The sequence below is a fragment of the Xiphophorus hellerii genome, chromosome 18 (genome assembly GCF_003331165.1).
Source record: "Xiphophorus hellerii strain 12219 chromosome 18, Xiphophorus_hellerii-4.1, whole genome shotgun sequence".
Lineage (NCBI taxonomy): Eukaryota > Metazoa > Chordata > Actinopteri > Cyprinodontiformes > Poeciliidae > Xiphophorus > Xiphophorus hellerii.
In genome coordinates, this window is record NC_045689.1 from 18,808,759 (window position 1) to 18,823,910 (window position 15,152).

A 15,152-nucleotide genomic window follows, 5' to 3' on the forward strand; every position below is an offset into this window, starting at 1 on the left:
ACATATTGATAAAACGGATGGTGGTTTTGCGATATGCTCCAAACAACACAATCTTATCATTTCTTAAGAAAGTCGCCTGGTTCTCAGAATATTCATGACTATGTGAATATGTTAGCAGCTATCCGAGTCCCACACTTGGTTCTATTGCAAGGCAACACTTCATAAGAGTAAACACCATTGTTGAAGTATGTAGACATTTTTACATTTGACGCATGGACATTGGTGTTTGGACACTTTTGCATCCAGAACACTGCTCATTTTTACATTGAGTGTCCGCAGAGATGTAAAAGCTCATATTTCCTTTTCAGTTAACTGTCAGTCTCTCCACAGGGATATCTAAAAGCCACTTGCACATCTCAGTGTATCCCTCTTGATACAGCAGAGCTTTTAGAGTAAAAAGTGCACAAGCCTGATGGAGTCTGACCTCTGGGCCTGTATAGGAAATTTCAAGTGTAAGTTTGTGTGTGGGTGGGCGTGGGCGCGTGTGGGTGTGTTTGTGGGCGCTGTACGTGTGGAAAGTAGAAGGTCGATTTCCATTAATAGCAGAATTGGATCAATATAAGTAAGCCAGTCATCCAGGATCTAAAAAGGAATAAAAACATGCCTACATGTGAACACGCCTACCTGTAGATGGAAACGCATCCTGGGAACATGCAAACCTGCCAACCGCGCACACAGGTTCATTATGAGACACATGCCCACACAAAGATGCACAGAAACTTGCGTTGGGCATATTTACTCTTATCTGAAAGAATACAAAGGTATGCCAGAGATGCATGAAGGTCAAATACTCCTGGGCAGAACAGTGCAACATGTCCACCCAAAGCAGCACATAAATGGACAGCAGCAAAGTGAGAGTCAAAGAGACACGCCCCCCTCTTTTGGTTCTCTTCCTCTGGGAAATCACACACTGACACCTCCTCCCTGGCTGTTCTTTCACACACTTCCTCGGTTCTTTTCTTTTCCGCTAGCCTTTTGTTCTCTTTTCTATTCACGTGTTCATTCAGTAATGTTCAATTACTTCAATAGAAGGGCTGCAACTTAAGAGTAAGGGAGGCACCAAACCTGGAAGTAAATGGAGGCTGTCTATCCATCAATATAACTATCCAGCCTCCTATCCATGTTCTTCTTTTCCCCCACATGTTGCTGTTCTTGTGCTTCAGTATCTATTACTCATGCTGCTTCTCTCCTGCCTCTGCAATCACATTTTTATCTAACTTGGCCTTGATGACGTCGAACTCCTGCAGCGTTGCCAGATGAAGAGAGAACCAACTATTCTTTTTGGTTAAAAAAATAAATAAATAAATAAAAAGAGCGTAGGCAGGCCACCCACCTGAAATTTTGGTTGATTTTTTATTTTTTGTACTGGCAGATAACACAGCAAAAGAGATGCTCCAAGTTTATTTTTCTTTTGTTTGTTTGAAGGTTGTTTTTCTGTAGCATATGGAGAAGGTGGATAAAAGAGAAGCAGAGAAGATGAGGCGTATAAGATTCTATATATGTACTGTGATGCTTTTGCAGTGTTTCTATAATTGCTACCTATTTGCAAGCTAATGAGCACTTCCAGAAATATTACTTAATATACTGCATATACTGTCATTAGAATGGCATAAACTATAAAAAAATACAATGCATTAGTCTCAATTACTGTAATTCGACAGTTTAATGTAAACCTTAGAACAGTCCTAAATTATGTTTTCTGTTTCTTGGAACATGTTGGATTTGAAAATATTGAGTGTTTTGCAAATCTTAGATTGAGTGTCTACATTCTATACACAATACATGCTATGACTGATGCTTACATTTAGTGACACTGACCTTCCAAACTGTGTTAGATGCTTGGAAATAAAAAGAAAAACATGAAATGCTAATAACAGACTAAAACAATTACTGTCGTAAAAATTATATTTTGAATGAGTTTGATGATTTTAAAGAGAACTCTGAACTGTTGTTGCTTCTTTGAAAATAAGCAACAAAAGTGTTTGATTTCAATTACAAAGACAGCAGGTTATTAGAAAACAAAACCACCCAAATCTTTATCCTCAAAGCTAAGCCTCCATAAAGTCTGATAACCTCACTGTCGCATACAATGTGGATTAGCAGAACTTTTCACTGAAATTTACTTAAACGATGTTTTAATGAAGCCTAGTTAATTTCAACCCACATAAGCATGAGTTTCATTTTAATCTTCTTAAAATGTGGCAACTGTTAATGTTTGCTTTTTTGTATGTAGCTTGAAGATAATGATGTGGCTTTGGCCAGATAAAAGCCATATCCCAGGGTCACTTTTCTTATTGTTGCCCCAGAGCTGAGGAACTCACTTGTTAAAGTTAATTGTACAATTAAAGGAATGCAGGCAGCACAGAAGAAGAATCGACTTGTCCTTCACTAACAAAACAAATGAAACTAACATTTTTCTCCTGAATGAACACCTAACAATGCTGAAGTGTGTTTGGAACATTTTTGAAGTTAATTAAAACTGAGGATACTTTAGCAAAAGTTTTGGTTGTCATGGATTTATCGGTCTCATTTTCTGTCTCCTCAAAGTTTGAAAATAAAAAGCGGAAAAGAAAGAAGAAACCAAGATTGCACAAAGATTAGCCAGACACATTTCACTGCATCCGTAATAAGCCACTTTTCCAAGTTGATAGATACTTCAAAATTGATAAACCTATGTATGTATGTATGTGTTTAAGATGAAACGTTCTTAAACATATACATTTTAATGTGATGAGTCAATAGTCTCCTTATTGACTATAAGTTTCAGATGAGGTTACATCGTATCATTACAAAGCCAGAGACTTTAACAAATATTTTATTCACACACAAGCAAGTTGTTCACATTAGCATGACAGTAAGGAAATCTGTGTTTGCTCATTTATTTCTTTGCTGAAACAATGAGTCTTGCCAATTGAATGCTTGCTTATGTCCCTTTAAAAGGGACCACTTTCAGAAAATAAAATGCTTTTGAGCAGCAGGGTTGTGTAAACCCTCAAAAAGTAAAAAAACAACAACAAAAAAAAACAGGTATCCAGTATATACAGTATTTATAGTGTAGTTTAAAATCCAAAAATGAATCGTAGAATATCTGCTGAATATTTTTAGCCATATTCATGAAGAGCACATGAACATAGAAAAAGTTTGTTTACCAGAAGGAAACACAGAGCTCCACTGCCAGTGGTCAAATTGAAGGGAAGGACCAGAACAACGCATTTTGAGCCAACAACCTCTATTCTGTAATGATTGTGATTCCCCCCCGCCAAAAAAAAAACGCTGTAAGACATTTCCAGCAGCCACAGATACAATTTCAAAGAAACAAGGTCTCCTCTGAGTGAGTACTTCTAAAACTTGAAATGTCCTGTTGAGGGAAAAAAGCAAAAAACACATTTTGTCCAGAATTTTCCTCTCCTCTACTACAATTTCATCAGATTTTGGTCAGAAAAAATGTAATTAGCTGGTTAAAAAGGAGGATTTCTAGGTTCTTAGCTTTTTTCTGCAACAACTGGAATTTCTTGTGTCTCCTTGAACTGCTTATTTTGACCACTAACTCAGCGATCTGATAAGGAATCCATCAAGATAAGCTATCCGAGTAACTGATGAATCCTCAAATGCCTACTTTGATTCTTGAGAGTTAAGCAAGTCACCAGAGGGCTTTGACAGCAACTATCCAACAATGGCGTGTGTTTGTGCATGTAAGCAAACGTCACACTCACAAGCACGAGGGGGAAAGCGAGGGGAAGCACTTGTTCAATATCCTGCAGGGATACACTTGAGATAAAATTCAGCAGCACTAAATAATGCAGTCCATTTATCAAAGGGAAAAAATGCTAACCCTGACACATACACACACAGGTATACAGCACTCTCGGAGGATTTTTGGGACGTGAAGGTGCCCTTGTGTCTGTGGTCATTCATCACAGTATGTGATCCAAAGCGCCATGGCAGGCAAAGCACGACCGTCTGTGCTGCGCTAAGTTCCTCTTTGGGCTTGAACCTCTCAGTGCATAATGCAACGTTGCGCTCCCGTAATGTAAAACATCCACCCCGCTGTGCTTGGATTCACATCATTCAGCCACAGCGAGCCCTTCAGCAGTACGAATGCCAATGGGATCAAACAATAGGACTTGGTGGGCCCAATAAATGAATGCTGAATTTGGAACTTGCAGAAAATAAACTTCTTTCCTTTACTTTTATCATCATCAAAAAGTTTAGAAGTATTTATCACTTAGAAACATAGCAGGGCTGCAATGAATTCCTGAAATATAGATAAAACACAGGTAACATAGTTAAATCTATACACTATAAATCATCTAGATGTTGAACTATATAAATGTAGAGCTCTGTATGTTATAAATATGTTCTAAACACATTTATGTTTTTTACAATTTGTCATTATTACAATATACTTTAAACAATATTTCATTTATTACAAGTCTATAACTTTTGTTTCACACTCTTACAATATAAACATATTGTTATAAAATAATATTTTACATACATGAAAATCATATGAAACAGAAAATCCAAATCATATTTCACAGTAATGACATAGTTGGAATTTGTACTTTATTTTAAAGAAGTTATTCAAATGCATTAACATAAAATGATCCAATATCAGATATCCTACATTCTAGGGACTGAGGCAGGAGAAGTCAAGAGATGCTTTGTTGTATTTTCAAGCCATGACAAACATGTCTTTCTAGAATGTCAAAAACAATATCAGTACATGAGGATGACTGCCATGCTAAACTTTCTGACAACCTTACTACTGAAGTGCAGTCAAATCCTCATAAGTAAAAAAACAGTGATCATGTAAAGGAAAGATTTCTACTGCCTCTGCCAGCTGTAGGGAGAAATGGGAGTTCTGGTTTCTGATGCATGCTAATGTTTGTCAGAACAACAATGCTGGTCGGAACCACGGAATAAATTCCAGTTTTACAATTTTGTCAAACAGTCTGCGTTGTGGCAACTGAGCTCTCTACCTAGAACTTTTAAATCCCTGGGTAAAGAGCTGGTCTGTTTGGTCTCCAAGCAACTGATCTCACAACTTTTTATTACTTGATTTCTTTTTCTGCTTTGTGTTTCCTCCTGATCGCCTTCTCCTCACTTGATAAATCCCAATGTAAACCTTCATATTATGAACTTAAATTTAAGATGGAGACTTTGCTATCAGTACTTTCATCAAGAGCAGCCATTGCACCCCTTCAGGTGCCTTGCACTTGCTTTATTTCTTCCCCAAAGACAACATGAATAGCAATATAGCTATTAAGAGCTACAAGCCTGTGATATGTGAATGATAGGAAGCCAAGAAAAAAATGTTGCTTACTATCAAAGAATCGAACAGCATTGCTGCCACTTTAGATGTAAAAAAGAAACAGTGGCAACCAACTCCAGGATAAGATGCATTGATTCTTCAACCAGTAGCAACTTTGCGGATCATAAAAAGAGAGTTTAACCACATGAATAAATCTGAATACATGCTTGCATTGAAAAGAGAATTGCTCTTAACTGAAACTATGGCATTTGGTAAATGAATACCTCAAATAAATAATTATTCTCCTCGAGTACAGACATAAAACTCCACAGAGACGTTCACTCAACTAGGTCAACCAGCAATGGGCTCCAGACCAACTGAAGTGCATCCCAGTTTGACTTTTGCCATCACCAAACGGACGATCGATTCAAGCTGTCATCTCGCTGCACATTTTCCCTGTTTTGCTCCAGTGCAGCCTCGGCTCATGCATGTCACATCTCACTGGTAATCATCGGACCCCTCAAGGGATTGAAATCGAAGAATGACTCCAAAAATTGAGGAACATTATGGATTCTGCACCCAGTAGTTTCATTCAGCACACCAGAGATCAATGCAATAAAACCCAATTGTGGGAGCGCATACTTGGTGGATATTATCTGTCAGACTCTCAAGATTTGGAGTTTCACTGGGCTAAATTGTTGTGTATTAAAAAGATAAAGCAAGGAAATCAGAGCATCTATTGCCATTAAGCAGATAGGATCTATTTGAAGTTGCATGTAAAGGAAGCTGCAGTTATAAAAACACTTCTCTGCAACTCAAACTCTTTGCATTAACACCATTACATTTCCACTTTCAAGTCTGACTAAGGTGTAATTTGGTGCATACAAAGGAAATGACATGCTGTTCATTGTCGTCATCTTCATAAAAAGCCAAGCTCAAGAAATTTTCACTGGAATAAATCACATTAAATCATACTAGAGAATGCAGCTATAGCAGGCTTTAAGGGTTGAGTAACACAGTAGCTATTTGATGGTGCCAAGTGAGTCACAATCCATTAACTTACACTAGCACCTGCACCCGCTCACATAGTGCATCGCACCACAGTATCCTCTGCAAAGAATAGAGATAATTTGTTCTGAACTTAGACGTTGCTCACTTAAACAACAAACCATAATGGTATGTTATTGTGCTGGGTTCTGTGTGTACTGCTCACCGCTGCAGCCACGCTGCTGCTACACTCACATTAACCATAGGAACAGTGGGGGGAAAAATACTGGTGAGGTAAGTTTTATGCAAGACTGAAAAGGCCACATCAGATTTGAAGGGCAAAGCTGTTGCTTCCTCATGTCTCCCTTCCAGCTGAAAATGCTGGGCATTAGTGGGAGCTCCACTGGTTTATTGAAGCCATATTTTAACAAATCGATTGTTTCTGGTCACCTGCTGCTTTAGTGAAAGGATCTATGTATGTTATTCAATCACTGAAGCAAGCCCTTCTATGTGTAGGCGGAGCTCAAAATAAAGTGACTGATATTGACGGAGCAATAGCTTTACCAATCACTCAGCTCTGCTTCTGTCCTTTACTTTCCGTATGCAATGAACATGTAAACACTCACAACGTGTATGAAAAGTCTTCGCATGTGTGTTAGAAAGTAAGGATCCACCATTTGAAAACCTTTTCCACCTTTACCGTCACAAATCATCTGAACAATGTCATGGAATAACAAATCTGGCAATGTGAGTAAAGAATAACTAACCCACATAAGTGCACAGAAATTAAAATACTTTACTGAACCACTAAATGATTCGATTTCATCATATTGTCTTATCAACACTCACTGTTCACATGGCAACATTTACCTGCTCTAGCTTTGTAAAAGTTTCCAAATCAGATTGTGACCGACTGTGGACAGAAGATGTTCACATAGTTTCTGTCAGGACTCCGGCAATTCTACAACATTAGGTTTCCTGTACGTTTTGCTTTTTTTTTTTTTTGCTTTTTGTTGATGTAGTACACTTGTACTCACAATGATGCAGCAGAAAATAAAATCAATTTGTTTCACAGTATCATAATGCTGCCACCACCAATGTGGTGTTTAGCGCTTTTTCAAGTGTACCTTTTAGAATAGTGGCTAAAAAAAATGATGTTTGTTTTTGTCAGCTCATGACACATTTTCAAGGTTGCATGAGATTTTAACCAGATCTGTTTTGCACACATTTGCTTTTGCAAAGTGCATTGTGTTATTGGTTTTCTCAATTGCTGACTCTGTGGTGTCTTTTATGACTTTTCATTTTTGTGTTTTTATGATGTAAAGCACTTTGAACAGCCTTGCTGCTGAAATGTGCTTTACAAATAAACTTGATTGATTGATGTTTGAGTGACTGATTGTCCAGATGTATGGAAAGCAGAGAAGATTGCTGTCAAATGTAAAACACAACCAGCACTTGCTTGATCTTTCTGCAGCTCCTTTAGCGCTGGCTTCTTGGTGCTCCTCTGACAGTTTTGGAGACATATTACATTTTTGTAGTTTCTCTGTGGTCTTCATTCTTTGCATAAAAACATCTTAAGTATTTTTCAGTTGAATTGTACACAATATGTAACAATTGCATCAGAGGTGGAAAAAGGATTTTAAATAAGTTATGAGGTTGTTGTTTTTTTTAAATTCACACTTCAATCACTTTTAGCCATCAAGGGTGTGTACACTTTTTGGATGCACTGTATATAAGAACTCAATGTATTTAAGAGTTTTTTTTTTCTTATGCTCATTGGTAATTATATATGCAACATTTTTGTGGCCAAATTTCTTTAATAATTCTAACGCAGACGGGCGTGTTGATGCGGGCAAGCAAGGACACGCTTGGCGCCGCTAATGCAACAGTTATGTCTCTATTCCCATAAGAAAAATCTACCTTCCTGAGCCTCCAGCTATGAAGTCAGAGCACAGAGAACATTTTCTGCCTGCAGACTGGAAACGATAACACGGCAGAGGGCAAACTTCAGCAAGCTAAACCTGGTCTATGCAGCCACAACCCTTTCATGTCATTAGGCTTGCACTATCTGAGGCATGACCGCACAGAGTTGTTGAACACACACATACACAACAATAATTAAGAGCCTCATGTTTGTATTTGTTCACTCTGAGTTTCTTCATCTAAAATATTCAGCTCACAAATAATCTTTTTTTCATCAAAGGAAAATGGCGAAACAAATAAACCTGGTCAAAATGAAGTTGACATGATGAAGTGTAATAGGAGCGCCACGGATACATGCACTGACCCACAGGGATGATGGGAAGTATATCGTCATTCTGCAATCAAATGGTTAATTGTTGCAAGATTTGAAACTATAAGTTTCCTCTGTCGGAAACAAATGCTAATAGGAGCCACACTGATTCTCTGACAGTCTAATCCTCACATCTGTTCTGTTGAGGACTGAGCAGAGATTTCCCTGCTGCTTTTACTTCCTCAAAGACTCTGAACATGAACAAACATGCTTCACTGAGTTGTTTAGCATTTATAACTTTATATTGGCTTTATCTTCCCTTTGGTTAACCAAGTTCAGCCTTACTTTATCACATCTTTTTTCTGCTTTGAACAGAAACCTTTGCTCAATCATTGACAAAGTCTCTCCACCTTAAACAGTGTGAACTAAATGTTCGTTCACATTGTGGAATATTTTACAAACATCAAAACATATTTAATATTTTTTTTCAGTCTATAAATTATTTTCCAATAAAAAACCCTAACCAGTTTATGAAGTAGTAAAAAAAAGACTGGTAGTCAGACCATTTATTATTATATTTAATAATTAAGTTAGAAAGCTTTTAAGTAAAAAGCTTGAGCCTAGTTTTGAAACATCTTGCATTTATTGCTCTTAAAATAAAAGGTAAAATCATAAAGAGGGACTCTATGGAATAATTGTCATCATTTTTGAGTGAATTTCAGTATTTTCTCTTATGACCACACAAAATGTAAATGATTACAGGTTTTTAATGTAAAATTATATTGTCTTAATATTGATAAGAGGCAGAATTTTGCCACTGTTGCCTTATAGTCAGAAAGTTGTTGATTTGAATCCTAGTCAGTTCTTTTCTGTGCAGAGTTTGTATGTTTTCTCTCAGAGCTTTTACAGGTACTCTTAACTTTCACCCACAGTACAAAAATTAGCTTTTTAACTTAATTGGAGACAGGCATCAAGAACTCCATCCACAATCATACTAATTGATAGAAACGTATTTAATCGTAATGGGGATCGGATACTTGCATAAACCTCCAGCAGATTAACTGCGGGGTTCATGCTGCATGTTCTCTTTGCTGACCACTACAGTTATTTTATTCTCTCATGGTGTGGATGCACTCAAACACATGAAGTATTCATAACAACAGAAAACCTGCCAACAAAGACAGTTACTGGCTATTCTCAACAGCTACGCAACACAGACTGATATCTCAGCACAGCTTTTGAATCATAGCTGCTTTTTGAAGAAATTCGGCACTAAATGAACATAATGGGATTCATTTGACATGAGCTTAACTTTGCTGGTCTAAATGCACGCTGTTCCAGCGTAGTTTGTGTGTGTGGTTTGCCTGTTCTCTCTGTGGATTTTCTCTGTGAAGGCTTCCCACATGTTTGGTAATCTGGTGATTATAAATGGATCTTAGGAGGAAGTGTGAGCATCCTGGTCTGTGTGTCTCTGTGATGGACTAATGGCCTGTCCAGAGCGTAAACCTGAATGATGGGGCTGTCCCCCTGTGACTCTGAAAAAGCTCTACACAGAGATTATGCACCACAGCAGCGAGGTGGCTAGCACTGTTGTCTCTGAACTGTGCACGGCATTCTAGTTCCTTTTTTAATGTTTCTCCTCATTCTTGCGTAGATGATCTTCAGACTCGATTAACTTATTCTTGTTAGACCAACTGTTAATTTAAAATTAATCCCAGGAACGAGTGTGTAAGCATGAATCTTTGTTGTGTTTCTGTGAAGGGCTGTCCAGCTTGCACCTCACCTGTCACTGGACAATAGCTGGTAGAGGCAAAACAAATATGCTCTGAAGTTTTGTTCAGGTGTTGTTCACCAAAAACAAATTCCTTAAACTCTTATGAGGTAGCTTGAGCAGAACAATTCCCAAAATGACTGAAAAGTCTAAGACAAGGATCCAAATTACTTCAGTTAAATATTTCAGAATTTTTCTTTAATTTTGCAGAAAAGTGTCCAGAACAAAAGTCTTTATTTTTGTATTTTCCTGCCGATAACAAGTAGGAACTATTCTCCTTTTAAACAGTTCTTGATGCAGAAGAAGCCAGCATCACAGCCAGTTTTAGGCTGTTTCCACTAGTGACGCTGCAACAGCTGCATGCTTACCTGCAGCCAAATCAGAGGATGGTCTTACAGTTCGGCCACGCTCCGATGGTGAACAAGCAGCAATGGAGCAACCATAAAAACAAGACGGCACAAGAGAAAGGAATGCAGCCCGACCGGACTTTCAACAAAGCAAGCTGGCTGCAGGATTACCCTGACGCGGAGGTGCATTCGGACTGTAACAAAACTAAAAACACGCAGAAGCACAGAGGCACTGTGTGAAAAAAATTTCTGATTATTAGAGAAGAGCGTAAATTTTAGCTGACAAGCACATGTTGACAGATTTATTAAAGTATTTGCACAAACAGAACAGGCACACAACTGCAGAAAGAGACAATAACACACACATTCAACATCTTACGGTGTAAAGCGCAATAGACTGAATGGATACATCTTTGCCCTAATATACAAACATGTGCCTGCATCTCAGTAAGCATGCACAGTACTGGATCTAGGTAATTGGATCTAAGCACAACATGTAAACACTGGCAGCCAATCAAACATTTCTTTTTTTCAATGTCACTGCCACAATTAAATCCTGCAGCAAAATAAATTAGAAGCTCCTTTTACGTGCGTGCACAAAGACACGTGGTATAAGTGAGGAAACAAGAAAGCAGCAATTCCAACTTTCAGGTATTGGTGTGTTATAATCATAAAAACACAAGACATCAAAATGAAATTCCATTTTAGTGATCAGCAAGAATGCATGACTTTAAATGGACAACACTGAATTCCCTAAAGAGACACAAATCATGGTGCTGAACTGCTCATTCGAGATTCAGAGAAGTCACTGTCTTTAACTTCCTGTCTTATGTTCATGGATGCTTTGTGTTTTATCTTTTCCGCTGTTGTGGGAGCTTTTTGTCTCTCAAACACACAAACCCACGCCCACTCAGAGAGAGAGGAAAGTCTCTCACTGTTTGGATCCTGAAGGAAAGCTGCAGAAACAGAAGTTTAAACTTACCTCCTCCAGACAGAAGTTTAACATTTGCAAATACAAAAGAAGATGGAGAAGGCTGAAGAGGTGAAGAGGAAAGAAAAGTGTCTGAATGAAGGACAGAGGAAGGGATAAAAGGTAACTAAAAGAATAAAAGTTTTCATTTTTGGAAAATGAGGGGTGAAAGGAGAGGAGGAAAGTGTGAAGGGTCTTTAATTGGGTTTCTTTTTACATTTGATATAATAGTTAAAAAATATTAAGGCAAGAAAAGCGATGCTGAAGAGAAAAAAAAGACCCTACCTGGAGCTGTTCGGACAACGTGGTGGACTGCCTGGTGCCCAGAGCCGGGGCTGAACTTTCCTCGGGACGCAGAAACACTTGCTGACCACGTCTGCAGAGATAAAGAATGATAGTCAGGACCACTTTGTACTTATTTTTTTTGTGTGGATTCTCTTTCTTCACAAGTTTAAAGTCAGCTGGAGGATGTCTTGTTGATAAGCCGGATTGTCGGCAACTTATCTTGTCCGAGAAGTGGAGGGAGGAATGTAAAGGTGTGAAGGAATCTGTGTGAAATGTGTGTATGTGTGTGAAGTCCTTACAGGTCCTTTGCTTTCTTCCTCTCGAGCGCAGTCATGTCATCTCCACCTGTCGCAACGCAGAGAGAGCGCCGGAGTCACACACACATCCACACACACAGCTGCACAGCAATGCACTCACTCGCGCCGGCAGGCTGAGACACACACTGGTGTGCTAACACCATGAGCGGCAACACATAGAGCCGATAGTGAAGGCAGTCCCTCCTCCTCCTCTCTCCTCCCACCTCTCTCTCTCTGTCTCTCTCACTGCTCCTCCTCTGGGTCTTACTGCCTCCCTCAGCCATCCCTATGCTTCACCTCCTCACTGTGAGAACACACAGTACTTTGTAAAAAAAAAAAAAGAAAATCACATTTTGTCAGGTTGAAATCACAAACTTCATGGAATTTAAATAAGATTTTAAGTGATAGACCAACACAAAGTAGAATATAATCAGAAAGTGGAAGAAAATTATTTATAGTTTTCAACTGTTTTTACAATTATCTGAATAGTGTGGCATGCATTTAGATTTGTTGTCAGTCATGTGCTCTATGGTGCAGTTTCAACTCCAAAATGAAAACTGTTGCATATGCAGTAGCTGTAGCCTAGCTGTGTGTTGGTCTTTTGCAGAAAACACAAATATATTGAAGTTTGATGTTGTAAAATAAGAGGTATTACTATTCTTGCAAGTTCAAGATTCTTTAGTTTTCCCAAGAAAGCAATATGTTTTATATAGTCATAAATAAAAACATAATAACCTGCATCATGATAGCTATAAAAATCACAACACTGATCACAGCAGGAATAAATGAGTTTCTCTGGATTTCTGCCTCATATCTGGATGTTGTGGATCAATACGTTTACAAAAATGTCTCAGTGAACCCCAACAAAAATCACAATATTAGAATGAGCAAATGATCTCTCTCCATGGGAGGTAAGTAGAATCCTAACTTTTGCCACACTAGTTCTCACCCACATCTGGTTATTTCCCAGGTGTTTTCAACCTGGTTTGTAATTTGAATCAGAGAATGAAGTTGTGTCTTGTCGACACCTTTTGATGATGAACGGATCACAGTCACTACTGATGCATTCCTGATGGCTCATATTCTAAATGTGTCATCAGAAACCCGAGTAAATAAGAAGAGGTACACGCTATAATGGGTGAAGATTTGATATCATCCACATTTGGGAAACCACAACTTTTGGCTGTGAAAAAAAAAAAATTATACAAAAATATGTTGGGGGTTTTTTTGCAAAAATTGAGTGAGTTAATTTTAGCGCTGCTGTCACCGTCTTTAATTTCCTCACATTTTACATGCTTAATATTTACCTGGCCAGCTTGGGATGGATGTTTCATGCCATTTGCACTGTGTAAGATTTCCCCCAAGTGGTCAAATAACTATGAGCTGAATTACACTGAAGTATTTTTGCAGTATTTTGAGTATTTCAGATCTTATATAGCTTTTTTTGAGTTGGTATTTTCCTCTAACATGTCTCACACTCCAGTCTTGCATTTTGCGCCTTCTGAACACTGTTGTGGCAAAGTTATATATGCAGAAAAAGTTGTTGTAGAGCAGTCTTACCTAGCTAATTAAATCTTCGTTGGTGCAGACAGAGCATGTGCATAGTGTGCTGTGACATTTAGTAGTATTATTTGGTTCCTGCTGCAACATTTCAGTAATTCTTAATTTCTATGTGTATAAATTATGCACATTGTAGAGCTCATGTAACAGAATATCACAAATAAAAAAAAAAATCTGTGGCAGTCTGAGCTCCCTATACATTAAAATATGCATGTTAAAACAATGTGGAACAACATACTTGTGTGTCAACTTCTGTAACACTACTTAGGATAATAATGCAAATCTGCATGACTATTGCGCATGTGACATAGAAAACTATATTAAAGCAATAATATCTCACCTATTGATTTTTTTATTTCAGAAATATGATTGCATCACACTCTTAGTCCCAATAGTACTACAATTTTTAAAGATTTTGATTCCCATGACGTTTTATTTTGTAACACTCTTTAAATGTTAATGCAAGAAAAAAAAAAACACAGCCAAACAAATATTAAAGGCAATGTCTTTGTTTTGATTCCCGACACAAGAGTAATGGAGACTTGTGTGCAGCTTTGCAACAATCAGTCTCCACATTTAGACCAGTGATGGATGAAGGGAAAATATTGATCATCTCATTACAATGGCACCTGGCAGTGGGCAAGAGGTATTAGTCAGCAAGTGAGCATTTTGCCCCTGATGTTGATGTGTAGGAAACATAAAAGGTAAATGGGGTTTCTATTCTATGAGAGCTGTGGAGCTTTTTGCATTTTGCTTCCCTGTTTACTGTAGTTTGTGCTCCCTGAACTAAAGCCACCAAATGAAACACATTTTGTTATCGATGTTTAGATTACTGTTAATATGTTTAAAACTTGTTTCGAGTTACAATTTAATCATTGATAGTAACATTTCTGGATGGCTTGATTTAAACCTTTTTTTTTCTATCCAGAAAAAGAGAGCATAGATCTCCATTGTTGACTGATGGTGTTCTGGTATAAATCCAACCCGGTTTAGGGCACAGACCCAAAGGGTTTACTTTCAGGAAAAAGAAATAATTAAATTTTATGTAATTAAGTGCTTAAGCAACACGAAGCAAATCTTTCAGCAGTAGTTAGTTGTTCTGCTGGCCTATCAGAGTTGATTTCTTTCTAAAACATATCTAAACTAATACAATTTCTAAATGGGGCATTTTAGACTCTTATCTTTGCTCGCATTGTTGCAATATGTGAGGTTAATTGGGGCTGCACGTTAGAAAGCAGCAATTTACTAATGTCTGGCAGGATGTTGTTAGGAGTTAATATGTTTATCCATAAATGTTCCAACTTATTAGTAGGCAGGTCTCACTTTCCCTTTCTGGGTGTTTTAATTTCAGAAATTACCATAACCGTGTAACGTTCAGTGTCTTCTAGGAATAGAACATAATTATGAGACAATGTGCTTTCTGTAGGAGCTGAGGAGAAGGTGAATATA

General features: G+C 37.9%; 1 protein-coding gene across 2 annotated transcripts in view; it reads right to left on the minus strand.

Moving 5' to 3' along the window:
* The window catches only part of pde2a (phosphodiesterase 2A), a 185,862-nt gene that overhangs the window by 112,960 nt on the left and 57,750 nt on the right, over positions 1-15,152 (minus strand). The window contains exons 1-2 of one of the 2 annotated variants that reach the window (XM_032590421.1): positions 12,147-12,315; positions 11,848-11,938 (exon numbers count right to left, since the gene is read on the minus strand). In XM_032590421.1, coding sequence (XP_032446312.1) covers positions 11,848-11,938; positions 12,147-12,181 — 126 coding nt within the window. In that variant the 5' untranslated portion in view covers positions 12,182-12,315. Of the gene's footprint in view, positions 1-11,847; positions 11,939-12,146; positions 12,316-15,152 lie in introns of those variants that run through there. The other variant, XM_032590420.1, reaches the window with a different exon arrangement.